The sequence below is a fragment of the Cydia fagiglandana genome, chromosome 14 (genome assembly GCF_963556715.1).
Source record: "Cydia fagiglandana chromosome 14, ilCydFagi1.1, whole genome shotgun sequence".
Classification (NCBI taxonomy): domain Eukaryota; kingdom Metazoa; phylum Arthropoda; class Insecta; order Lepidoptera; family Tortricidae; genus Cydia; species Cydia fagiglandana.
In genome coordinates, this window is record NC_085945.1 from 3,629,123 (window position 1) to 3,656,859 (window position 27,737).

The 27,737-nt window shown below is 39.9% G+C and overlaps 1 protein-coding gene across 1 annotated transcript in view; it reads left to right on the plus strand.

Moving 5' to 3' along the window:
- Window positions 1–22,068, plus strand: part of LOC134670599 (E3 ubiquitin-protein ligase SH3RF3) — a 36,542-nt gene extending 14,474 nt beyond the window's left edge. Inside the window, exons 2-16 of the mRNA XM_063528399.1 lie at window positions 1,565–1,732; window positions 5,160–5,248; window positions 7,163–7,277; window positions 8,301–8,400; window positions 8,939–9,065; window positions 10,861–10,939; window positions 12,207–13,225; window positions 13,824–13,987; window positions 14,323–14,444; window positions 15,078–15,180; window positions 15,662–15,735; window positions 16,332–16,507; window positions 19,243–19,353; window positions 20,671–20,775; window positions 21,889–22,068. Of these exons, the coding sequence (XP_063384469.1) occupies window positions 1,565–1,732; window positions 5,160–5,248; window positions 7,163–7,277; window positions 8,301–8,400; window positions 8,939–9,065; window positions 10,861–10,939; window positions 12,207–13,225; window positions 13,824–13,987; window positions 14,323–14,444; window positions 15,078–15,180; window positions 15,662–15,735; window positions 16,332–16,507; window positions 19,243–19,353; window positions 20,671–20,775; window positions 21,889–22,066 (2,730 nt within the window). The 3' untranslated portion in view covers window positions 22,067–22,068. The remainder of the gene's footprint in view (window positions 1–1,564; window positions 1,733–5,159; window positions 5,249–7,162; window positions 7,278–8,300; window positions 8,401–8,938; window positions 9,066–10,860; window positions 10,940–12,206; window positions 13,226–13,823; window positions 13,988–14,322; window positions 14,445–15,077; window positions 15,181–15,661; window positions 15,736–16,331; window positions 16,508–19,242; window positions 19,354–20,670; window positions 20,776–21,888) is intronic.
- The last annotated feature ends 5,669 nt before the right edge of the window (window positions 22,069–27,737 follow it).

Sequence of the window (27,737 nt, forward strand, 5' to 3'; positions counted from 1 at the left end):
ACGATATGCGACTGTTAAGGCTCCTCTTCACGTTGGGCCAACGCCAACGCCAACGAGGGACGCATTTATGCGTTAGAGGGAGCAAGTGATATTGCTATCTCATTCTACCGCATGGCTGCGTCCCTCGTTGGCGTTGACGTTGGCCCAACGTGAGGAGCCTTTAAGTTAACTAACAATTTGTATATTTGTAACCCTTATTAAGAAGATATAAGAGGACATGCGGGAACTGAGAGTCATAAGATAACATTCGGCAATGATATCCGTGGCAAAAATAATATCTTATCTTACAGAGGTCCACGCTGCTGCATGTTATATGTCTGCCCTGCTTATTGTATGAGCAGTACTTGCATGAAAATCATCCTTTAAAGAGAACAAGATATAAACAATTGCATGACTATTCAACTGCGATTACTGCATAATATTGTTAGAACGGCAGAATATTCATACATACAATATGTACATCTATCATCTTTTAGTAATATTTAAGATTGCAATCATAAAATTCCACGACAAATCGATCTCGACTCAACCGGAGTTCGGATATGGTCAGACGATTTTAAAATCACAATGAAAATCTACCCAAATCTGAAAATTACTTTTAAGACTTACTATATCAGTTCAGACAGAATCGATACAGGGTCCCAGACTGTGCCCTAACTAGTCCTAAAGTATTTAGTCGCTTAGCTGGTTTTAGTTGCCAACGGCCGAATATAATATGTATTAGGTATTATAATATGTCCTAAAAGTACACCGCTGGAAACTTCTAGGCTTGACTGATTTCTGGGAAGCGTAAATATCGCTTCAGACGACCTTGACATTATCTTCTGTTTATAGAGCGTTTATATTTATGAGTGGCAGCGTTGTGTCGCATTACCTATTATTAGCTAGACCTAATATTAACTACACAATACATATATTAAACGGGTCACTCACGTTTTTAAGTCGAAAATTGCTCGACATGTTTAGTTCCATAACGAGAAGCATCAGCAGGAACGACACGCGTTGACCGACCGACGCAGACTGTTAGCTACAGCTTGACAAAAAAGAGTAGAAATTAAAAAGTGGCAACACTGTAGTGTCGTCCCTTTCGAACCAATTTATATAAGAAAACGGGACGACACTACAGTGTTGCCACTTTTTAATCGACAAGGATTTTTAGGTATTATTTTTTCTTGTTCGTCTATCTGACTTAATCTGTGGTTTAGCTGTGACCAGACTGACCAGTAGTGTAAGAAAGCTGTAAGCTGTAATTTGGTATAGATATATGTGTCTGCAGTGATCATGTAGAGCAGATGGTGTAAATGGTCTGAGTGCGTTTGATTTGATTGATCGATGACACTACTAAAATTTAGCCTTAATCGGGTAAAAAGGGCTAATCTCTGTGTAACACATAAGATGAAACTGATGAAAGAGAGACAGAATAATGTGCCGGTTTTACTGTGGCGTTAGTAATCGACAAATGATTTCACAGCGATAAACAACTTTACACTCAATTAAATTTGTGTTGGTTATACTACTAAGGAGTCTATAAGACATGCGTTAATGTACTTTCGTTTCGTTACAGGTTATAGTGGAATCCCACAAGGAGCTGCGATGCCCAGAATGCCGCATCCTAGTAGAGACGAAGGTCGAGGAGCTGCCCCCGAACGTGCTGCTCATGAGGATCCTGGAGGGGATGCGGAACAATGTTCCACGCAAGCTACCGTCGCAACGGACCAATAGACATGCACAGGTATAGGCTTTTGACACGGTCATACTAACATCCACTTTAGGTTATAGCGGGATCCCACAAGGGTCGATCATAGGTATAGGGATGTTTCCTGTACTTAAAATAAATTATTTCAAACCGTGCACGAAATAAAGCACCAGATAATTATTAGAAAAACATAGATAGCAGCTATTTTTAAACACAATTTGTATTTAATAAATCGGATTGAAATATAAAAAGTAGGTGAGTTTACCGTGACGTCACTACATTCGTTTTCATATAAATTCCATATTAGCAAATCGTTTTGACAGTTCTAAAAAAGAAGCTGATTTGACTAGTAGGAATGTAGCCTATTGGCGGTTGGCACTTACGCTGTTACTAACCCAGCTCCATTATTATTGCGGCGCTATGCTAATATGTAAGCGCCAGCTAGCCGCCATAAGGTACCTTTTGCCGTGGAACGTCACATATATTTTACATTAGGCTATTGTCATTGACTTCTTCGGCGCTATGGAAACGCCATCTAGTGAAAGGGAACTTACGACTATCCTATATCATATTATGTCACATATATACTGAACCGACTTCAGTGGAGATATTGGGAAGCCATTGCACAGCACGGCAAGATACAAATATGTTTTTGCACGTTTTAATTCTTTACTCGACCAACTAAGTAAGCAAGGAAGTGGAATAACTGGGATCATCAACATCATCATATCAGCCAGAGGACACTGCTGGACATAGGCCTCCCCCAGAGAGTGTCACGATAACCGGTCTTGCGCCACCCGCATCCAGCGGATTTCCGCGACCTTTACCAGGTTATCAGTCTACCCAGTGGAATAACTGGGATAAGCAACAATCTGTTCTACCTATAACTAACGGTAATAAATACGCAGTAGATCTGACACGATGCAATGTGCGGGTTTGCAAGTCTATGGTATGCAGTTACACAATCATTGCATCAGATCAATAATTCAATTGACTTACAACAAAAACATGACGTCATGTCATTGTCATTACAAATCAAAGGTAAAAAGTTTGACGGACAATGTTAATTATTATTATCTGCAATTTCATCATCATTGTCTTCTTATAACTACTTATAAGGTGTCCATCTGAGAAAAAAGTGACCGTAGTTAGTAGGCACGAGTTAGCGTCGCATTTTAACACACAATTCTGCCACGCTTTTAATTAATGTTTTTTTTATGAATTCTATTAACACTTAAATGAGGTTAAAGGATATAGTTTTCAATTTTCATATATAAAACTGTTAGATCACAATTCCCCAGTGGCAGGCGTGGCTTACTCCACGATTTCGTCGCTTTGCTACAGGTAGCTAAAAGTCCATCCGTTCGACCCCAATTTTGGGGTTTGCCATAAGCCACGCGTGGCGCTGTCGCCACCTAGCGGCCATATCTGTGCTGATCGTGACAGACGCGTTTTGTTAGAGAGTGAGTCTTCTGTACGTACGTAGTACTATTATTTATTCTGTGCCAGTGGGAAGTAATTTATAATGTAAATAAAAAAGTTAAGTTTTCTCACATATATGCAATCAATTAGTATGAAAATTTTATAATTTGATTTTTGTTTCTTGCTCTTCTTTATTGCCAATGAAGTCTGTTGTCAATTGTCAGTATTGCTGTTCAATATTAAAACGGTACAGAAATATCTAATACATTTCGATTAGAGTAGGTATGCTAGGTATTAAGAATGTCGAAAATGCTTTAAAGTTAGATATTCTTAGCAAAACCATTAAATTATCAGAAACCGCTAAAATGTAGCAACCAATTTAGTTCGTTGCAAGTCAATGTACCGAAATAATTGTGGCAACCTCATATCATACATTCACACACCACCAAATTTAAACCTTTGGCATACGATCTAGAGTCGTTTTTGCAACAACTTGTTATATTGGAGTTTGCGAAAATTACTTGTTCATATCAAACATTCGGCGGGCTTCCCCTAGAGCCCTAGAATCGATCGAGGCTTCGAGAAACGTTCTGTTTTTGTTTTACATCTTTCAAATAAACATTATAAATGAATCTTTACGTAACGTAGTCACGGCAGATGAATATAACCTTATTATAACTGGGTAAGGTTTAAATTCCTTTGACAAATGCGACCGGACGATGACTCAATGCAGTACTTAGCATGAATGGGGCATGGCTCATTGACATAAGTAGCGATATAGTAGACGTGTCTCGTATGAGGATTATCCGGGTCTTGGTCGTATCCTGTACTATTACTGGGGCAGCGAAGTCATGATTGTCTCTTAATGTGTGTCCTAGACATGATTGCATCTAGGATCTAGGTATCTAGTCCCCCACCGCGTCTGTCTGTTTGTATGTTGGCGATAAACTCAAAAACTACATAACGGATTTTCATGCGGTTTTCACCTATTAATAAAGTGATTCTTGAGGAAGGTTTAAGTGTATAATTTGTTAAGGTTTACTCGTGCAAAGCCGGGGCGCGTCACTAGTACTATGCATATATTGAATATGATAGGCTGACGAGGGAAAATAGGACGTTGTTTAAGTGCAAAATTAGATTACCTTAAAAGAAGACATCTAACCTGTGATACATTTCAGCTGGGTTGCTAGAATCTAGATGTGGTCACGGAATAATGAAATTATGAAAAAAAAGTTTATTATCAGGCAGCAAAGACCCATAGCTACCAGTGGCGGCGCGTCCATAAAGGCCGATTCCCGCCGGCTTGCCTGTTTTTGGACGTTTGAGCAGAGTTGTAAAAGAAATATGTAAGCCAAATTAGCCCCGGCTTGCCTATGTTTGCCGCGCCGCCACTGATAGCTACATACCTTACAAACTAACATACCAACATATATTTCGTAAACTTGAAACTAAACACTATATAGTCGACAAAACGGCGTGGCTTCGTTGAATAATCTGGTCTTGTGTCGGATTCGGCAGTTAGCCCCGGAACCTCCAAAACACGATACCCTATGCCCAGAAGTCGGAGCACTCAATGGTCCCCTGCAGCGGTCGCGGCACGCGCACCACAAAACAGTTGAAGTGCACGTATTAACGCGATCGAAGCTGGAACCTCGGCGTGTAGTCGGGCTTCTGGCCGGGGCCGGGACTCCATACCACAATTAGCTACTTTCCTACTAGTCAAATCAGCTTCTTTTTTAGAACTGTCAAATCGATTTGCTAATATGGACTTTGTATGAAAACTTGTGTAGTGACGTCACAGTCAACTCACCTACTTTTTATACTTCCATCCGATTTATTAATTATAAATTAAGTATGTTTAAAAATAACCGCTATCTATGTTTTTGTAATAATTATCTGGTGGTTTATTTCGTGCACGGTGTGAAATAATTTATTTTAAGTATAGGAAAGTACCCAATTATATCGCGTTAGACCCGTTCTAGTCAATAAATATAGGTATTTTTATGTAAGATAGTCCTAATATTTTGTTTGTTTGTTTCAGGGGCAGCCTCAGCAGAGCGGTCAGAGCCGGGACAAGCAGCTGCCGCCGCACGGTCGCGCGCTCTACGACTTCATATCCAAGGAACCTGGGTAAATACTCTTAAGTTTCTGTCACACAGGCGGGTTTTCCGGGCGTGAGCGTTTTATATGTAAAAGCGGCGCGCTACACTTACTCCCCGCCCGGTAAACGCGCCTGTGTGACGAAGCCTTTACTCATTCCGATACCCAAAGAATTTATCATTTCTCATGCTCTGAAAGAGGGTCATTGTTGTTCTAAAAGGTGTGCAGAAAATGATACGTTTCTGCACTAGAGCATTTTAGGTTCCAAGTACGATTTTATTGAAACAATTGAAATTTGGGTATAAATTGATTTGTTATACAATTTCCATTCTGATATTTAATTCTCCATTCCATAAATAACGATACTTTTGCCTAAATTGGTAATTGAAAGTAACTAGTGATTTTAAAAAGATATAATACATGTCATACAATTGTTCCCGAATCTTCCAGGGCACACTGAGAGAAAAATCATTAGTAAACTAAACCAGGAATTAAAAAACAGTTCTGTACTGGGGGAAAAATGAAGTTTAGTAATAATTATAGACGTTTCACTATTTCTGTAAAGTTTATTTATTTCTACAAACAGCTCAGTAATCCTAAATCTAATTTCAACAAACAGATAATAGAAATTGCAAGAACTAATAGAAATTGCAAAAGTCAATTTGTTCCTATTAGTTGACTCTCCTTGTCCCCGGATTAAGTTTATTTTTGTAATTCTAAGTGTGTTTTTATTATCCTTTTCTCTCAGTGCAGCCTACGTAATGAAAAAATATCGTTTTGAGGGAAAGTACATACCTATCTAATCTATTGTAAAATGCCAGTCATATATTTTAGTAAAAACCCACGACAGATAATCTGAGTCACGATATAAATATAGTACATATATACTCGTAGTAAGTTTAGTTAGATTTGAATGACAGTGTGCGGTAGATAGGAATGACTTATTGATTGTGTTGACGTTCATTTAAAAATTGTCATAAATTGGGTGACTCATCCAGCATTTCCGGCAATCCTAATAATCATGCTAATTATTGTAAAGCTTCGTGGACGCCGTCAATTAAAGAGATGAATCATTTTATAGGCCTGAACTGTAATGTGTATGTAATAAAAAATGTATATCAAATATTTTAAATAATGACGTTGTATTCGGTCTCTATTGTTTCCCAAATAGTTTTAAGTCATAATGTATTGTTTGTCCGAATTTTCGTTAGTCATAATTGGTTTTTCTCAGAAACGCGTAACTTTTCAGGATTGCCATAAAACAAACCTAACCTAACCTATCTACAGAATAACCTTACGAAAATCCTGAAAAGTTGTAGTAGTAGTAGTAAACACTTTATTGCACAAAACAAGTACATAACACAGAGAGAATACAATAAATGTGTATAAAGGCGAACTTATCCCGTTAAGGGATCTCTTACAGCTAACCTTTAAGTAACTGAGAGATACATATGAAATGGTAGTTAAACTAAGTTGTATGTTTTTCCTTGATCTTTTGGAACTAGTGGATGCATCGGACAAGTTTTAGAAACAAATCTAAAATGTTACTGCCTGAATTAATTTCAACATTTATTAGTTCTGAGATACCGTGACAATGCTTTACCAAAGTCCCAGAATAAATAATAGTACTAGGTACAGAAGACTCACTCTCTAACAAAACGCTTCTGTCACGATCAGCACAGATATGGCCGCTAGGTGGCGACAGCGCCACGCGCGGCTTATGGCAAACCCCAAAATTGGGGTCGAACGGATGGAGTTTTAGCTACCTGTAGCAAAGCGACGAAATCGCGGAGTGAGCCACGCCTGCCAAAGCTCGGTGTATATTCCCACCTTATCATTCAATTTTTCACCCGCAAGAAGGTTCTATGAAACTAACATTCTACTCTGTTTACCATTAATTTGTGTTATTTAACAATGTGTATAATATTGTTTGTAACATTCCAGTGACCTGTCGTTCAAGAAAGGCGAAACAATACTGCTGCAGAAGAAACTGGACGCCTTCTGGTACCAAGGAGAGACCTCCGGCCGGACCGGGGTCTTCCCTATCACTTACCTACAGGTACTGTACCATGACTAATACTAGGAGTGCGTTCGGGCAAACTCGGCTCCGTTCGCTCAGCATTGCTTCGAGCGATTATTAGGGTTGACACAACTTGACGTCCTTTTGCATGCACGACCATAGCCTCCTAAGGCCTAGCCAAAAAAATGAAAGATCCAGAATTCGCCACTGAAATTTGAACCTTTAGCGCAGGGAACAGAGTTGATTTTGGTTTTGTTTCAAAATTGAACGAAACAAAACAAATGCGACTCTGTTCCAATTGAATATGATTTAAATTTCATCGAACTGAGTAAGTACTGTAGGTAGGACCTTGGGCCTTAGGAGGATAGATAAGCTAAAGCCACACACTCGGTAGTAGCTACACACACTACACAGCGCGTGTCGTCTCTATGACAGTGTGACATGTCAGTAATTTGTTAGGAACTGAAAAAGCGCCTTCTCTCCATAAGTCATGCGTGTGCTTCTGGTCACCAGAGGGCTGGCCATATTCGCACAGCGCATCAGCATTGCTATCCAGCGGGGCAATGCGGCCCGCCTTCTGGGCACCAATAAAAAATCCTAAATCCAATTAAGGGATTAAGGCCAATTTTTAGGGTTCCGTACCTCAAAAGGAAAAAACGGAACCCTTATAGTTTATAGAGGATCACTCGTGCGTCTGTCCGTCTGTCACAGGCTTTTTTCTCGGAAACTACTGAACCAATTAAGTTGAAATTTGGTGCACATAAGTAAATTAGTGACCCAAAGATGGGCATATTTTTTTATAATTTTAAAATACATAGGTTCGAAGTTATTTCAATTACCCCCCCCCCCCCCCCTTTATCTCCGAAACTACTGGGTCTAAAATTTTGAAAAATATACAAAATAGTTCTTTACATATAGATAAAAACCTATTACAAATGTGCAGTCAAGCGTGAGTCGGACTTATGTACGGAACCCTAGAAACGCGAGTCCGACTCGCTGTTTATTTCGTTGACTGTTTTATTTCGTTGTACCAATAAATCACAATTGAATTTATAATTTCAGGTGATAGTCCCACTCCCTGTTCCGACGGCGCTATGCAAAGCGCTGTACGACTTCCGAATGTCCGCGCCGGATGAAGAGGGCTGCTTAGCGTTTGATAAAGGTACCAATAACTTTATTATTGACAACTGATTAATAACAGAATTGAAATGATTAACCTAAAGGTTGTCTGGAAGCTTTTTAGCGATAATACCGCCTATTAAATATATTAAGAACGGGTCACTCACGTATTTCACGTATCACGTGTTTTTCGACTTAAAATACGTGAGTGACCCGTTCTTAATATATTTAATATGTCTGTGTCTCACGGAAGTTTTGTTGATAATACCGCCTGTTGTTACCTCTACTTGTGTCGCTGTTTTCTTTTGTAATGTTTTCTTTTTACCCGACTACGTCAGAAGGAGGGTAACGTTGTTTTTTTGAGGTGTGCATTGAAGAGTATTTGTATTGTATTAATTAATTATTTCGTTTCATAATTTAGATATTTTTCGTTAAGTTCCGTGTTAGCCCTTAATTGTATAATGAATATTTTAGTTCCGTAAAAAAGTTGCCATAAATGTGATACTACATATATTGAAAAGTTGATCTTTGAAGCTCTATTTTAAAGACTGAAGGAATAAATGCATGAATGATGTTTGCAGGGGCGATAATAACAGTGCACCGGCGAGTGGACGAGAACTGGGCGGAGGGTCGGCTAGAACAGCGGGTCGGGATCTTTCCCATCGCCTTCGTGGAGCTCAACCAGCCCGCGAGACATCTCATTAACAGGTACTATAGCACTCTCTCTCTCTCACTCTCGCCATGACCACGTAAGCGTGAGTGAGGCGATAATAACAGTGCACCGGCGAGTGGACGAGAACTGGGCGGAGGGTCGGCTAGAACAGCGGGTCGGGATCTTCCCCATCGCCTTCGTGGAGCTCAACCAGCCCGCGAGACATCTCATTAACAGGTACTATAGCACTATCTCTCTCACTCACGCCATGACCACGTAAGCGTGAGTGGGGCGATAATAACAGTGCACCGGCGAGTGGACGAGAACTGGGCGGAGGGCCGGCTAGAACAGCGGGTCGGGATCTTTCCCATCGCCTTCGTGGAGCTCAACCAGCCCGCGAGACATCTCATTAACAGGTACTATAGCACTCTCTCTCTCTCACTCTCGCCATGACCACGTAAGCGTGAGTGAGGCGATAATAACAGTGCACCGGCGAGTGGACGAGAACTGGGCGGAGGGTCGGCTAGAACAGCGGGTCGGGATCTTCCCCATCGCCTTCGTGGAGCTCAACCAGCCCGCGAGACATCTCATTAACAGGTACTATAGCACTATCTCTCTCACTCACGCCATGACCACGTAAGCGTGAGTGGGGCGATAATAACAGTGCACCGGCGAGTGGACGAGAACTGGGCGGAGGGCCGGCTAGAACAGCGGGTCGGGATCTTTCCCATCGCCTTCGTGGAGCTCAACCAGCCCGCGAGACATCTCATTAACAGGTACTATAGCACTATCTCTCTCACTCACGCCATGACCACGTAAGCGTGAGTGGGGCGATAATAACAGTGCACCGGCGAGTGGACGAGAACTGGGCGGAGGGCCGGCTAGAACAGCGGGTCGGGATCTTTCCCATCGCCTTCGTGGAGCTCAACCAGCCCGCGAGACATCTCATTAACAGGTACTATAGCACTCTCTCTCTCTCACTCTCGCCATGACCACGTAAGCGTGAGTGAGGCGATAATAACTGTGCACCGGCGAGTGGACGAGAACTGGGCGGAGGGCCGGCTAGAACAGCGGGTCGGGATCTTTCCCATCGCCTTCGTGGAGCTCAACCAGCCCGCGAGACATCTCATTAACAGGTACTATAGCACACTCTCTCTCTCTCACTCTCGCCATGACCACGTAAGCGTGAGTGAGGCGATAATAACAGTGCACCGGCGAGTGGACGAGAACTGGGCGGAGGGTCGGCTAGAACAGCGGGTCGGGATCTTCCCCATCGCCTTCGTGGAGCTCAACCAGCCCGCGAGACATCTCATTAACAGGTACTATAGCACTATCTCTCTCACTCACGCCATGACCACGTAAGCGTGAGTGGGGCGATAATAACAGTGCACCGGCGAGTGGACGAGAACTGGGCGGAGGGTCAGCTAGAACAGCGGGTCGGGATCTTCCCCATCGCCTTCGTGGAGCTCAACCAGCCCGCGAGACATCTCATTAACAGGTAAATAAAATATACACGGTGGCTGAAAAATGGATGTTTGACAGTTATTAATTGACCCTTATACAGAGTGCCTCAAAAATAAGTGCATTCCCGTTGCCAGGGAGGTTTTGGTATTATATTGAGCAACTTTTACTATGGGATCAACCCCGAAATCGCGAAAAGAAAATTTGGCTGTTTCATACATTTTGGCTGGTCCATTTTCTATGGGAGGGTAATTTTTTTTATCCTCATTTAGGGGTTGGTCCCATAGTAAAATTTGCTCAAGATAATCCTAGTGTTTCATATAAATACCATAATAGAAAAATCGTATTGACAGTTCGAAAAATAACACTGTTGGTTGATGTCTGTTGCAGCACGCCCTTGAATCGGCCCGTACCGCCCTTGCCCGAGCACGCCAGGGCGGGCCATTCGGAACATAGACATCATGCGCAGGTATTCATACTTTTATTATTAAGTACTATTCATAAGTCTTAGAGCATTTAATAACTGGAGTGGCTATTAAGAGCTTACCCCTCTGCCGAAAAAACTTGTGCAAACTTTGGTATGGATTGACATGGCTAAATAGCCAAATACAAATGTACGTTACGTACCTACAAATCATGTAGAAATAGCAATACATTTGACGTCCCCTCCACCGCAAAAATCTGCTGACTATTTCGTAAAGAAAATGATAGCGATGACATCTCCAGTTACTAAATGCTCTATGTCATAAGGGGTCATCCATTAATTACGTCACACCAACCTCCCCCCCCCCCCCCCCTTGTCACACTTGGTCACATTTGGCAAATCCCTCCCCCCCTAGTGTGACGTCACATTTTTTCTACGAAATCGCCAAATCGAATTAAGTAAGTACCTAAGTATTATTAATATTTTATCAAAATATTTTTGACGATATAAATATTAGTAATTTTATAACCCAAAACTGCTTAGGAAAGAAAATTAAACGATTAAAAACTATTTTCGTTTTAAAAACTTGTTATTTAAATGTACAGCGAACTAAATAATTTAAATAAATTTTCGGTTACTGATGAAGTTAAAGTGACGTCACAAAGTTTATGTCTCCCCCCTCCCCCATGTCACAATATGTCACATTTTCTTGACCCCCTCCCTCCCCCTAAACGTGTGACGTAATTAATGGATGACCCCTAAGTATAGCTGTCGTAAGAGCGGCGGTAAGAGCGCGCGACTTTCAATCCGGAGGTCGCGGGTGCGAACCCCGGCTTGTACCAATGAGTTTTTCGGAAATTATTTACGAAATATCATTTGATATTTACTAGTCGCTTTTCGGTGAAGGAAAACGTCGTGAGGAAATCTGACTAATCCGAATAATACTCCCTCTGGGTTGGAAGATCATACGGCAGTCGCTTTCGTAAAATCTACTGCCTACGCTAATTCTTGGGATTAGTTGCCAAGCGGACCCCAAGCTCCCATGAGTCATGGCAAAAACTAAGACAATGCGAGGAAGAATACTATTCAAAGTTCTAAGCAGTTAAATGTATCCATACTATAATATAGGTCGATGGTCGATGCGGATAAAATGTGATCGTGCGCATTCAAAAACTATGATGAATCATTTTTGCACCGGTCTTGTAAATTTTAAAATAAAGGAACGTTCGCTTGTAAAGCTGGTTGTTAACTCGACCGAATACACAAGATAAATCAAAAAATTAAAAGTAACTATACTTTTTGTTGTTTCCAGCACTCCCACCGCTACCAACCGATGTCGATGTCAACGCCAACCACGAACGTCGGCAACTACCAAAACATGCCGGCCATGAGCCACTCCCACCCCAACTACCACTCCCCCCCACACATCCTCCCCCCACAACACATCTCACACACCCTCACACCCAGGAACATACTCGAACCCGCTCAGACCAAACACTCCCTAGACCTAATACATTTCACCAACGTACATAACAAAACGCACGGATCACAAGCCACTATGATGCAAAGCGTATCAAGGATAGGCGAAAATTATGATCGACTCAGAACAGTCAAATATGACAGTTATAACTCTACGCCAGTACACAAAGCTGATACTACATATCAAAACGTCAGAACGCATGAACATTTCCCAGTATCTGTAGCCAACTTCAATGCGAACAACGTCAGTTCGGATTCAAGTTCCAGCGTGAATACAGCCTCAGTTGTCAGTTCAACGACAACTCCTAATACCAGCTCCAACGAAAGTACTTGTGAAAGCGCCGAACCGAGCCTGCCAAGCTCCCCTGATAACAATACCGAGCGAAATGCAACCGTAATCGCTTCTAATACGACTCAAAATCCCACTGAAGAAGAAAATGAAAACCCTGACTCGTCTCTCAACGCTTCTATGGGAGTTCTAAGTTTGAACGAGAGCTCGACCGCGACGAATACTTCTTTGAATGTATCATTACCGCCCGCTGAGAGTCCAAAATTGAATGCATCTGCAAACAGTAATTCTACAGCGAATCATAACGATAGCCAGGAGGGTCCAAGCAATTCTGAGCCTTCACGACTTGACGCTCCTTCTTCTTCGAAGATTTTGAATCGGCCTAGTGGTCCGGATTCGTTGTTAAACTTCGGTATAGGGCTGCAGGCGGCTCTGTCGCCATCTCACGGGAAGGACGGGAACTATATGGTGGCGAGGAACCATAGAGACCATCATCATAGAGAAAAGAGGCATAGTCTGACGCCGTCGTCGCATTTGCAGGCCAACCATTCTACGCAAAACAGGTGAGTGGTATTTTTATGTCACTATAGTTAATGAATGAATTTTAGCGCAGTTTGATGTTTTGACAGTTAGATGTTAGAACCAATCTAAGAATTAAAGTCACAATGCCGTTTTGTCCAACCTAGGAGTCCTTAAACTATGAGCCGCGATTATTCTCTGCTGGTTAGCCGTTTTAATTCGTTTCTTGAAAAGAAAACGGAACAGTCGATGATCAAGATGACCGGTCAGTTATAGTGCCCGCAGTAAACTACCCACCACTATAATTAACAGTTTAAAAAAGTTGAACGGCACATAAATCCATTAATTTATACCGCCCATCCTCTAAAACATTTTCACATTCGTCACCATCATCATCATCCATCATAAATCACAATCAAGTGTCACAATTTATAACAGTTCTAATATATCTAACAGATCTTACGGATCCAGCCCGTAAACTTCGCGGGGACTGGACCCGAAAATAATATGCCTAAAAATAAAGTGTCCGCAGTTATAAAAATTACAATGTGGGTTACAACTTTGGGTCAAAAAATTGAGATTCCTGTTGTAAGATTGTTCCAAGTACGGGTAAAAAATAAAATGTCAATATGATCGTTTCAGGCATTCGGCGGAAATCTTAGCGACGAGTTTACTGGACCAAGCCGAGCCGGAGCCGCGTCGCCGCCGCCGCAGCAGGAGCGGCGAGCGAGCGCTGCCGGCCGCCTACGTGGCGCTCTACCCCTACAAGCCGCAGAAACCAGACGAGTTGGAACTGAAGAAGGGAGGTTAGTGCTATTGTAGTGAGATCTATAAATACATTACATAGGGTTTGGACTTAGCACTACATACATACTGTGTTAAAATGCATTAAAAAGCAAGGACACTTCATAAACGCTCTGAAAGTAAAGCGAAGCTCATAACGTGAGACGATTGTAACAATTGGCTTTAGTCGAGCGAGAGATGTGGACGTTGCGCTAACAAAATAAATACCTAGGCTGCTACTTTGATCTTAAAGGAAAATATATGTCTTAACGTGTTACATTTACTTTAATAGATTTAGAAGTATTTTTGCGGTCATATGGAGTATAACATATATCCTTATATGAATAATTATTTGCAGGTGTCTACATAGTGACGGAGCGGTGCCGCGACGGCTGGTACAAGGGCCGCTCGGAGCGCTCGCAGCGCGCCGGCGTGTTCCCCGGGAACTACGTCGCCAGGTCCAAGCACGAGAAGCCCCAGGTATTCACATTTAATTCTCAATTTCAATGCTCGTGAAGTTTGTCTAACTACGAGGCGAGGTCGCCCCAACATGCGTTTCGCTCGGGACTCATAAACAATGGGCGGCCGACGGATGCCATACTGCCATAGACATTAGACAAGATGGCGCCGGTCGCTGCCGCAAAGGTGCGTTCAGCTTACGATAGGGCCGTGTCGGACGACTGCGATCGTGGCCCACAAACGGTCTCGCCGGAAGATCAGCGCTGACTTTCGGGTCAGTATTATGCTGAGGCGAGACCATTTCGTGATAAATTGACAATAAGGTCTCTTTTGAATTGTTTATGCGACAACGGTTTCACTCACTTGAATTTTTCGACGCTATTGGTGGCTATTGGCCAATAGCGACTAAAATTCAAGTGAGTGAAACCGTTGTCGTATAAACAATTTAAAATATGTCTCACGAAAGTTTAATATCGAAGGTCTCTTTTCATAGATAATGCCCCATTTGCTTCGCTCTGGTTCGCCATATTGTCTCAAGTAAATGGCCATTTCGTTCTCGACCTATAGAGGTCCTATTTTCGCTAAAAACCGATGATCGGGAAATTACGTGTAGTTTTATTAATGAGTGTAATAAATATATGTGTGCATTGTCAGGTTGCTGCGCCGGCTGCGGTAGTGAAGCCGGTGGCGACGCCGGCGCCCGCCGTACTAGCGCCGCCCGACGCGCCGCCCAGAGCGCACAGTCCACTCGCTCAAGGTTAACTTACTTCTTATGACTAAACTTTACCAATTACATATATGAAAAACGAGATTCTCAATGTCAGAAATCTTTTTGTGTTATCTTCCCCGACTTCTTGGACCGGGTTACAGTTATTTGTTTGGTCATTGCATTACCATCATATAATCTGAAAAACAACATTTAAAAAAATAGCAGCACATCTTCAAATATGACAGAGGCGTATTTTAAGGATTTGGCGCCCCGGGCCAGTTAGATTCGCCGCCCCATTAAGTGATGATAACTTATCTCATATAAGGAAAAAACCCTGTTTTGCCGCCCCAGGTCATGCCCCCACCTTTGGCCCTAGGGTAAATACACCTCTAAATATGTAAATAACACGTCTTTAGTGAATCTCGGTAATTACAACGTAAATGGGACTATATTGTTACGGCATATATACTATGACTTAAAATTTGAAATTGTCTTCGATGAAACTTAATGTTTATAATAATTTTCGCAGGTCAACCATTATCTTACCCTTGGAGTTCCGCAGTTCAGAACCAAATTCAGCAGAGCACACCCAAATCGGACAAGGTAAACAGCAACTTCTACAAATTTCTAAAGAGATATTTCAAACTCGGATAAATCCTCAGCAAATATCGACCCTATTGCCTTTTCTTAATACCAAAATCGTATAATCTGACAGATGGGTTAACCGGAGTAGTTTAAGTGAAATAATTAAACAGTCAACCTTTTTTTTACTTTTTTTCTACCTTAGTATTCAATATAGCTCTGAACTTATAGTAGTAATTAAATTAGTTTTGCTTGCCAATTGACGATTTGTGGCTGAACAGATGTGTCTATTTTATAATTTATTCATTCAATTCTAATTGGGAGTATTATAACAATATTCTGCCGCCAGAGTGCAGCACTAATTTGTTTAGTAAACCATAGAGTAACTGATACATAACTAGGCCTTAAACAGTTGACAAGTTTTCACTATGACAGTGATGCACCAAATTGATAGAGAGTGATAGAGAGGCAGAAACCGAACTTTCGATTGTCGTGTTTCACGGTAGGCCATGTGATTGACCTAGTGACGCATGATGTGTCATTGATGATGTCGATGAAGTTTGTTTACTGTATGTGCTAGTGTAGCTTTGCCTAATATTCCCTATTCCCACATTCAGAGCAAAGACAAAAAAGGCGAAAAGTCGATATCTACCGGCGTGAGCTTGATGAAGCGGCTGGCCGCCATGAAGAAGTGCAAATCCCCGCCGCCCGTCGGCTACAGTATGGACAACCCCGTGTTCGAGGACGCCGCCTCGTGCTCGCTCACCACCAGGTTACAGCCGCAACACGTCAGGTAACACACACAAAGAACAGTTACAAATGTAGAGCATTGTTTCCCTTCGTATATTCTCGGAAACTTTGTTATGCCACTTCAGTCAACATCATCATTTTCAACCTCAGTACTCTTTGTATCGAGACTGACTGAAATAGCAAGACACATATTCGTGCGTGCATAATTGTTCTCCTTCATATTTTCACAATACGAAGGAAAACAATTATGCACTACATCTGTAACCCCTTTAGGTCATAAACAAAAACGTCAGTCACACGCCAAGGCACTGGCACAGGCACGCTAATGTAAACCTTAGAGTTGTAATCCACCTGTAAATTTCTTTGTCCAATGTGTCTTGCGTCTCACATTTTCCTTAGTGGTAGAGTGAGACGCACAGACATTGGACCAGGATTTTGGACAGATCAATTTACCACCCTTACTTGAAATGGTGAAGGTTACTTTGACAGCGTACGCCATAACACTTGTGTGTTCTTGGCGCTGTGGGCATGACTAGTTCCGACGCCTTTAGTTGTTTTTGACGGTCAAAAGGTTATAGGAAAAAGGCTAGTCCAGCTGTCTGGTATTCAAGGACGTCAGAATACAGAGATGACCTGCATTGTCAACAGCGCGCAGCGACTACAAGCATGTTATTGTGACCTATACGGTTACCATGAGTTGGCATTTAACATTTAAGTAGCGATTGCGTGAAAGAAAATGAGGAAACATCTGGGGTTGCAGGCGTGCATAGGCTGCAGTGACCGCTTCCCAACAGGCAGGCCGTCCGCTTGTTTGCCACGTGATCTAAAAAATATCCTAATTATATACACAATGGATAATAGATGATAAGATAATACATTGAAGAACAGTGAAACTGCGTATATTATGTATTCTTTATACAAACTGTACCTATTTTCATTGCTCTGAGGTATATTACGATTAGTCCCCATTCATTCCACTAGAGGGCTTCTCATCGTCCCGAGCATTTTGTGCATTATGTTGGTAGCATGTGTTTGTCCTAAACTGTGTTGTGTGAAACTCGATTGTTACACCGCTTTCGGTTCTTAAGTATAAAATTATCACTAATTGACAATCCGACATTAACAATAAGTTAGAACCAAACAGTTCTAAGAATTAAAAAAAGTTGAAAAACGCGCTGTTCGGGCCAGACTAGAACTCGCGATTCAGAGGCGTCAAGCTAAAATGTCAATCGAAACGGTAATGTGTCTTTATCACTCTTCCATATAAGTGCGACAGAGAAACAATAGCGTTTCGTCCGCTACGGTTGCAACGATGGCGCAGGGATACCATTGAGCTGAGCTCAATAGGCTAGATGACAAATTTTCATTAATGGTAGCAATCGATCAGGTTTGTTTTTAGGATCAAATGTCTATATGGGACCCATTGCATTAAAGCAATACAAAAATCAGAAATGATAGTCAAAGTCCGACAGTCGTACTTCACTCGCGAAACGCTTCAAACAAATCGATATGTGACCGTGACGTCACGGTACAACAAATACAATCTTTTTTTCGATAAAATGTAAGGAATCGAATGTTATCCTTACTTTTTTCCCTTATCCAAAGATCTTAAAAAAAACCTTAAATTTTGAAACTTTCAGGTCCTGTATTTTTGTAGTATTTTCATATATTATTCTATTATCCGAATTATTGTGATAAATTACTCATCTAATTTACTGGATTTTGTTATAAAATTCAACATGTGTCATCATCCCTATTGGTAGAGGCGCGGTGGTATCCCAGTTGGAGTCTCGCCCGAGACTGAATTATTCCACTCGTTCTTTGATTCTAAACATTGTGGTATTCTATTTGTGTGGACAATCGTGTTGCACTGTTTCCATGTGACAGGTATACGCACCCAGTATGGGAAGCTTGTTAAAACTAACCACAGAACAAGATAGACACTGCTTTTCGTTCTTGAAAAACTTGCATATTATACAGGTTGTGTTTTTATTCCTCAGTCATACTCTGAGATTAATTTTTAGGTCTTAGCAAAATTGTGAAAAGCCTAGACAAATCCGTGCTTTCAAATTGACAGCTAATTGTAAATAGCGCTTTACGGCTACGTTATGCGTTAACTTTGCTTGTGAAAATTCAACGCAGTAAAGCGCCATTTTCTTCAGCTGTCAATGTCGGGGCCACGATTTTTTTAGACTTAAGCCCCCCCCCCCCCCCCCCCCCGATCAATTAGTAATGATAATGACTGAGAAAACAGTCTGTGGTAAACTCGAATAGTGTTTTATACATGTGTGGTGTCTGTCTTGATCTATATGTCTGTGGAACTAACATGGCACTGTCACTTTTGTTTTGTTTTCACATGTTTGTAACCACGACAAGTCGAGGATATTGCGAGTTTTGAGTTTCTTTATGTTATAAACCTATAAAAAAAACCTAAAGTGTCAGTGAGTATAAAATCTCTGAAATCATTTCACTGAATAATGGAATGGTGCCAGTCACTACATCAGAAACAAGTATTAAATAAATAAAAATTAAAAATAAATTTGTAACAACAATTAAAAGCGTGCACATTTGACGTTTCTTTCCATTGATTCTTTACTGTTATTACGACGTCACGATAATGGCGGCTGCCTTTTTGATGCAAACATTTATCTTTTTTAAACAATTTTTCTTCGCATATAGCTATATTATAAAAGTACCAGTTGGCCATTTATAAATATATTTTAAAAAATTTAGGATAATTAGAGGTCGCTTCATCCTCGCCTTGTCACTAACGCGTAGGTCGGGGTCGTGTCCGTCGCAGCTGCTGCGCGCGCTGCCGGCCGGCGCGGGCGCGGGCGCCGCCGCCGAGCGCCGCCACAAGGAGCGCGTCCTGCACGACCACCGCCTCAGGTACCACTCTCAACCTTTGTGACCTTCTACAGGTAAAGGTACCTTATAGCGGTCGGCGCTTAAGTCGCGTAGCATTAGTAGCATCGTCGTTATTAATAGCGAACGCGTTATCCGCCAACCTTCCTTTACCCGTGGAACGTCACAATTGAAATATACTCGGTCGAGCAAATCTTGTCAGTAGCGAAAGGCGGCATATTTGTAAAATCGCGGGCTAGCAACACTGTGTTCGAATAATTCCAAAACCGCGTGTCATCTGTGTTTTATCTGTGGAATGTGGATCGTGACAGCCATCTTGTTTGTTTACATTCTGAATCGTTGCCATTTGAGGAGAAATTTCAGCTGTCGCTATTAAATACCAATATATTAAAATAAGATTGTGCATGAACTAAGCAAATTTAAGGTGCCTACGACGTACAATCGTGCTCGTTGATCGTAAATATTTGTAAATTTTGAGGTTATGATAATTGATAATTACATGTTTTGGTTCGATGTTCATTGCTGCTTGAGTTGAGTTGAGTTTGAGTGTTGCCCTACTTCACTTTGCTGTACATTGCTGCTGACACATTTTGCTTGACAGACTATATAACTGGCACCTAAATAAAATGCCAATATACAATTGTACATGTAATAACTTTTATTCGCTTGTGTGTTTTGTGTTGCAATCACCACATTATTCTTGCACTTCACTAAATCACCATCACGCGTAGACCCTCACCCCACCAAACTACAACTTAGCTCGGCTTAGTTATACAATCTACGTTTCGTTGCGTCTAAACCGGTCTTTATACGAAATCGGGAATTCGTATTTTTCTATTTATTATTAGATGTGCGGACAGATGATGTACGTTAGATTTGTCTGGTAAATGTGTCGGTACATCTATGTTTTTCCTTTAAATAATGTCAGACATCTGTCTGACATCTGTGACGGACACATTTGTGCGTATATCCTTAGAAAGATATATATAAGTGCTTTAACTTACTTTTTGTACTTATAAGAAATGTGATTTATTGCTATATCTATATTATGCGCGACGTACTTACTGAGGGGCGCAGGCCTCCTATTATGTTACAAGAGGAATTGGGTTTTTTGTCCCAGTTAAAATCAAAATTTATTCTACAGTAGAGTAAAAGATATGAATTATATACAATGCCTGCTTAAATATACTTCTGAAAATTTCTCTCGAAATTGTCATGCTAATTAATAAATATTTGTACCTGAATCTGAGTCTGAATGGTATAAATACTTCTGCATAACGATCGATCAAGTGTTTTCTTCGATTGTAAATCTAAAATGTAATAAAATACTCGTATGAACAGTAGAGTGAACACCGAGAGCCCGTGGCAGTCGCAGCACCGCAAGTCGCAGTCGCTCGACGTGACGGCTACGCGGCGGGACAGGCACGCGCAGCCCGTCAAAGAGAGGTAATTTGTAACCATATATATGTATATGTATTCGGTATGCACCTACCACAATCTCAATGTTAAGGCTAGTATGAGAGATGTCGCTTGGTTTAAGACACTCGCTAGTGAGCGAGCCAACCTCGGGCACACTACACCTGTCTGGCCTGTCTGACTTGCTTGGCTGGCTTGTGGTCGTGTTTGCCGCTCCCGTATTGGCTTATACAGCCATGAAAAATGTCGCCCTACCTCTGACACTGTGTGCATAGTCTGATGATTCCTTATAAATGAGCAAGTTTTTATTCTTCTGCTATTTTTGTAAAGTTTGTATGCTTGTGTGTCTATTTTTAGACCATATCCAATAGAGCCCAAGCCAGACAGCTGCCGGGTCGTACCGGGGCGCCCATTCCCCCAGGGATAGAGTACTTACTCGTACTGTGCAATTACAAAACTATTTCATGTTATTTAACTGCGGTTAATAAAGATAAAATAGCCATTATGTGTATATATTTGATGATCTTTCTCGCAATCGAATATAGCTATAACATTCTGAACTTTCTAACAAACCTAAAAGAACATTCCCGAAACAGACGACCGGTCTGGCATAGTGGGTAGTGATCCTGCCTATGAAGCCGACGGTCCCGGGTTCGAATCCTGGTAAGGGCATTTATTTGTATGATGATACAGATATTTGTTCCTGAGTCATGGTTGTTTTCTATGTATTTAAGTATTTATATATTATATGTATATATCGTTGTCTGAGTACCCACAACACAAGCCTTCTTGAGCTTATCGTGGGGCTTAGTCAATCTGTGTAAGAATATATTTGATGATCTTTCTCGCAATCGAATATAGCTATAACATTCTGAACTTCCTAACAAACCTAAAAACACATTCCCCCCATAGGGTATTCTACTGTATTTTTTTTTTACACCATGCATGAAATAGAGCACCAGATAATTATTAGAAAAACACAGATAGGAGTTCTATTTAATAAATCGGATAGAAATATAAAAAGGAGGTGAGTTGACAGTGACGTCACGATGTAATGTTTCATATAAATTCCATATTAGCATATTGTTTTGACAGCTCTATAAAAATAACTGATTTGACTAATAGGAAAATACTCTATTCCAGATTTCGCTGCATAGTCCCGTACCCGCCGAACTCGGAGTACGAGCTGGAGCTGAAGGTTGACGACATCGTGCTGGTCTCCAAGAAGCGCGGCGACGGCTGGTACAAGGGCACGCTGCAGCGCACCGGCCGCACCGGCCTCTTCCCGGCCTCCTTCGTGCAGCCCTCGCCGCAGGACTGACGCAGGCCTGCACACACCACGCCCACTCGGTTCGGGACGCTCTATTAATACAAAAAATGTAACATGTAACGATGAATAAGAAATGACCCTTAATGGTTTACGTTAAGGTACAAAGGTATTTTGTTGCGGACCGGACGGACAAAACTCTTTCCTGCTTCGTTCGTCCAACCGTCATCGTCATTAGGACTGACGCAGGCCCACACACACAACAGCCAGTCAGTTCGGGACCCTGTATTAATACAAAAGAGTAATAAAGGTGCGGTATGTAATGTGACTATCAATAAGAAATGACCCTTAATGTATTACGTTAAGGTACAAAGGTATTTTGTTGCGGACGCGATGCATAGGACTCTTCCCGGCCTCGTTCCTCCAACCTTAGCCGCAGGACTGATGTAGTGTACCCATACACACCACGCCCACTCGGTTCAGGACGCTGTATTAATAATATAACAGTGTAACTGTCAATCACAATTGATCCTTAATGTATTTCGTTAAGGTACAAAGGCATTTTCTGTCTCGTTCATCCAAACTTCGCCTCAGGACTGACGTAGGCCCATACACACCACGCTCAGTAGGTTCGGAATCGCGACGCTATATTGTTGAATATGAAAATGTGAAACATGTGCGGTTTGTAATGTAACCAGTAACCACGCTCAAATGGTCCTTAATGTGTTACGCTATGGACGACTGAAGCTACCCGGACAAAATAATAAAATATTCATAAAAGTAGGCAGCATGGATACCGATATTAAGTACCATAGGGATTACCCTATTATATATTATATTAGGTACAGATCTCAACATTTTAGCTCACTCAGTTTTATTTAATTAAATTACAAGTACGTTCGTATTTGAAACACATACACGATAATGTAGAATTATGGTGACAAAAAATTGGACCTTAACGTAACCCATTAAGGTGCATTTTACAATATGAAACGTCATAATTGCGTGATAGTAAATCAGGTAACCGATTATCATTCAATTCAGACGAGATATTTCAAACTTAACTCTTACGAATGACACTAAACATTGTCAATGTGAAATGCACTTTTAAGACTAAGATATAAGGTTGACAATGAGTTTGTTAGGTATTCAAAGTGTTAACTTCAGAAACGTTGGATGTTGATGTAATTAGGGATCTTCTCGAATATTCGCTAGAAGACTCAAGTAGCTGTCTACTAATTAAATGGTATGTACAGTCACCACACGGGATTGTTATGCCATTTAGGGTTCTTGCTAAATTGGAAATTCAACACGGTGTAACATGAGGAAACCGAATAATTTTAACAGCGTATTCCTGATCATATATAGAGACAAAAATGTCCAATAAACTTTTTTGAATTTCGCCTAGTTTCAGAGATATTATTAATTTAAAAAAATAACAAGTTTTTATTGTTACATAGTGTAAAAGGCCTTTTTGATGGTGATGTTGCTGCTATGGGACGTAGTCTAAATAGTAAATATCCTTATCGATAGATGTCAAAAAGTGACAAGTAACACTTTGCAAAAAGTGGGTTTTACGAAAAAAATTTAAAAATCAAGCGACAAGTTTACCAATAACATTTATTTTTTAAGTACAAATACATTTAAAAACTTGAAAAAAACAAAACAAAAAAAATTTTTTTTTGCGAAATTGACCTTAACTGATATTACATTTTTTACTTCTTTCGACCTCAGAAATGCGTGGTTAAAATTATTCGGTTTCCTCATGTTACACCGTGTATAGTGTAAGTATGAACAACCAATTTAGCTAGAACCCTAAATGGCCAAACAATTGCGGAGGGTGACGGTACCATCGTCTACAACTCTACACTGTCAACTGAACATCATAATCCTCATAGCAAGTAGAGGGTGCTGCAAAAATGCATACACACTATTTGAATGGACATACATAATTAATAAATGGATATGCACTTTTACAGCATGGTGATCAGTGTATCATCATGCGTCGCAAATAAATAAATAAAATACCAGTACTTTGAATCGACATAGGGTAATTCGTCAGTAACTGGCCACTAGCCAATAACTGGCTTAATCCTAAACTAAAAATGAATTCTATTCACCTATAAACATAATTCATTTTAGTATGAGGTTTCAATAACTGGCCAGCCTTCAATTAAGGCACTTTATACTAAAATGACTTCTGTTTATAGGTGAATAGAATTCATTTTAGTTAAGGGTGGCCAGTAATTGGTCGGTGGCCATCTACTGGCGAATTACCCTAGCATGATAAACTTTTTGTAAGATTGTAAGATTCCCTGTAGTCCGTGTAGCATGTAAGGAAATGGTAAGCTCATTTTTGTATGGACAAAGCAGGGAGATAAGCTAATATTACGAGCGGGTCTACAAGCTAAGGTTGAATGTGATTGTGTATGATCTGATTTTGTAAATTGGACTTTATTTATATGAGATGTAAGATTCAAATTTTAATATTAGAGATTCGGGTTCTTGATATTAAACGTTTATCTAGGACTTGCATTTTGAACTAGTCTTCTCACTGAAACATCGAAATTTGGAAACCTTTAGTACATTGAACTGCAATAAAATAAATGTTTATAACAGTCATACTAGGGTCATTATAGGTATTTAACGTTGTATACTACACTTTTTTGGTTTTGGTAATTGTTACGTTATTTCTAGTCAGAATAAAAAAAATAAGTGTCCCAAAATGTATTTCTTCTCATACACTTTGAAGGAACGAAAAATGTATAGAAATTAGGATCGAAATAGCTCGTGAGTCTGAGTGGATATAACGTGAAAATACCCAAATCTAAAAACAAGTGTAATTTACAAATTTAAATTTAATGAATTAATGACCCATAAAATGTTTTATATCCAGTATTTTTCTTAAAATGTACAGTATTTTGTTCAAACCTGTTGTTTTGACTGATAACTACTGCCATCTTTTGTATTATATTTCCAAACGACTCCTTGGTAAATTATTTTTTATAAATTTCCGTTATAGGGCAACGCCATTCAAAAACGAAGTGGGCCAATAACGAGTCCAGAGTAATGTATTTTTATAAAATAATAAAAAAAACAAACAAAATGGAAGTCACATTGATACCGAGATTACAAGCCTACTCTGTAGCGCCACAGCTAAAAAAGCTACCTGTTTTCGGCAAGAAACATAAACATACATGTACATACATATACAGATGTAATGCATAATTATTTTCCATCGTAGTAGCAGTGACAAATAAGAACGTTTCCGAAAAAGTACGATGGAAAACAATTATACTGTACTACATCTGTACGTGTACATGTATAAAAACAATTAGTAATATATACGGGGTTCGTTCCATGGTAAAAGTTGCTCAATATAATCCCAAAACCTCCCTGACAACGGGAATGCAGTTATTTTTTAGCCACCCTGTATAGTGAGTTTACCATCAAACCAAATGTAAACTTTCAGAAGAACCCACAAGTAAACTTTCAGAAGAAAGTAAAAATGGTTTTCAGATTACTGTATATGTTTCTAGCCGAAAAACACTAAAGTACATAGTTTTAATATTTCATAGGTATATTTTTCAATATTCTACCTATATTCTTATAACCTAGGATAGGCATTATGTTTTCGTTCGTAACATATAACCCTTGTTTTATCGTACTCTCGGTTGAATTTACTTTATCAGTTAAGTGTGATACGCTTATTATTTTACAACGTGTTATTGTTAGGTGCCACTGCCATATTATACTTTCGTTGCAAACGTTACGTTTGTGCATTTCAGTTGTTCGAAGTATATATTAAGGCATTATCCCGATAGTATATAAGGATAACCTTAGACTAATAATATCTAAGTTATACTATTGTTTTATTCTTGAACAATGATAATATATATACACGATTTTTTTTAAAGTTTCACTATTCGATAACTAAATTTTAATGGTATTGAGACTGTATGATAAAATCTTGTTTTTTAAGATTTATTTAAATAGTTAAATTTAAATAAGTAAATTTTTAGCGAATGTAATGTTTTTTTTAGGTAATGTAGGTAGTATTAAGGTTTTTGAGTGATATGTCATTGTTGATAGACCCCTAGAGTTTCCGATCACTGACATAGGGAATTCCAAAATGAATGTTGACATTTTGTAGTTTTACATTCGTTCAGTTTTATTTCGACTGTATTTTAGCCGGGTCTCCATATTTAATCTCAGTACATGTACGGATTGTACGGTCGCCTTCGATTTGATTATCATTTCAGTATTTTTATACCAATAAATTAAATAATAATTTGGCTTCATGCAAAGTGCATGGTGGGGGAAAAAGGACCCAAACTTTCATGCGATTTGACATAGTCAACGCATACATAATGGTATTGGCACTAAATTGTCATTCTATGGAAATTGCTAACTATGTAAACAAAACTCACTAATAAATTCATTATTCTTTGACAATTTCAATATGGCGGTTTGTCTACATAGTTAGCGAGTTCCATAGAATGACAGTTTACAGAGAACGTGCATGAACTGTAGGGGGCAGCACAGGAGCCCCCTGTTTATTGGCGCGTGTAAGTGTCGAGTTTAAGCTTCCAATGTAGCCCACAAGAACCTACAATGCACAAGAAAATGTACGTGAACTGTAGAGGGCAGCACTTGCTTTAACGTGAAGTGTCAATGTGCAGTTTATGTTTCCGATTCAGGCCACAAGATGGACCCTGCAATGCGCACGGCCCCTAAAGTGACTTATTCTCAAAAATGACGGCTATAACAAGGTGGAAAAACAGTCATACATACATACGAAAAATTGTCTCCCCCCCGACTAAATTATGATCCGCATGAAGCCATTTTAAAATGTTAAAATTAATGTCCATTGGAAATTCTATGTCTTCTATGACTATTTTAGAATGTTAAGTCAAATTTTCATAGACAATTTTTAAGGATATTTCACTGTGGAGACTATTTTAGCTGTTTTAAAATGTGATCTTTATTTTATTCTTAATATTTCTAGTGACTTTATTCCTTCCATATATTTGTTTAGTTTTTTCTCTTTATTTATATTACATTTTAATTATACTCAAGTAGTTACATTTTGATGTAACTCCCTCCACATTTGAAATATCCGTTAAGGCGGCCCCACACTCATCTGTTCGTATGAAATGTTATTTAGACAATTATTTAAACAAAGTGTGCGGCCTCCTTTACACTAAGTCTTGTCACAAAAAAGAACTGATTTATTTTAAAACGTATTTATTTGTGGTTCTACTCGTAACTGTTTGTATATTTTTGTGTAACTTATAAATAACCACAACGAAACCGGTACTTTTTAATAGCATATGTACATTAGCTATTGTTTTAAATGTCAACATGGGACTATTTAGAAAAATATGTACTGTAAACATGGCACTTTTGTGTTATACACATTCATGGATAAATGGATCCCATTGCTAGGGCATGTTAGGGTGGTATTCGACCTATCCAATTTCTTCGTCCTATGTGCGTTGCGTCGCACATTTTGCTTAATGAATGACAGTGAGACGCTTTGACATTGAACGAAGAAATTTGACAGGTGGAATACCACACTTAGGTACAGAATATGTTATATAATCATATTAAAACTAGTGGTTTTGTGGGCCGTAGACCTTGCGTAAAACTGAATAAATTGTATGGTTCCGACATTTTTACAAAACTACCTAAATGAAAAAAAAATGAACCTGTTAACAAAAAA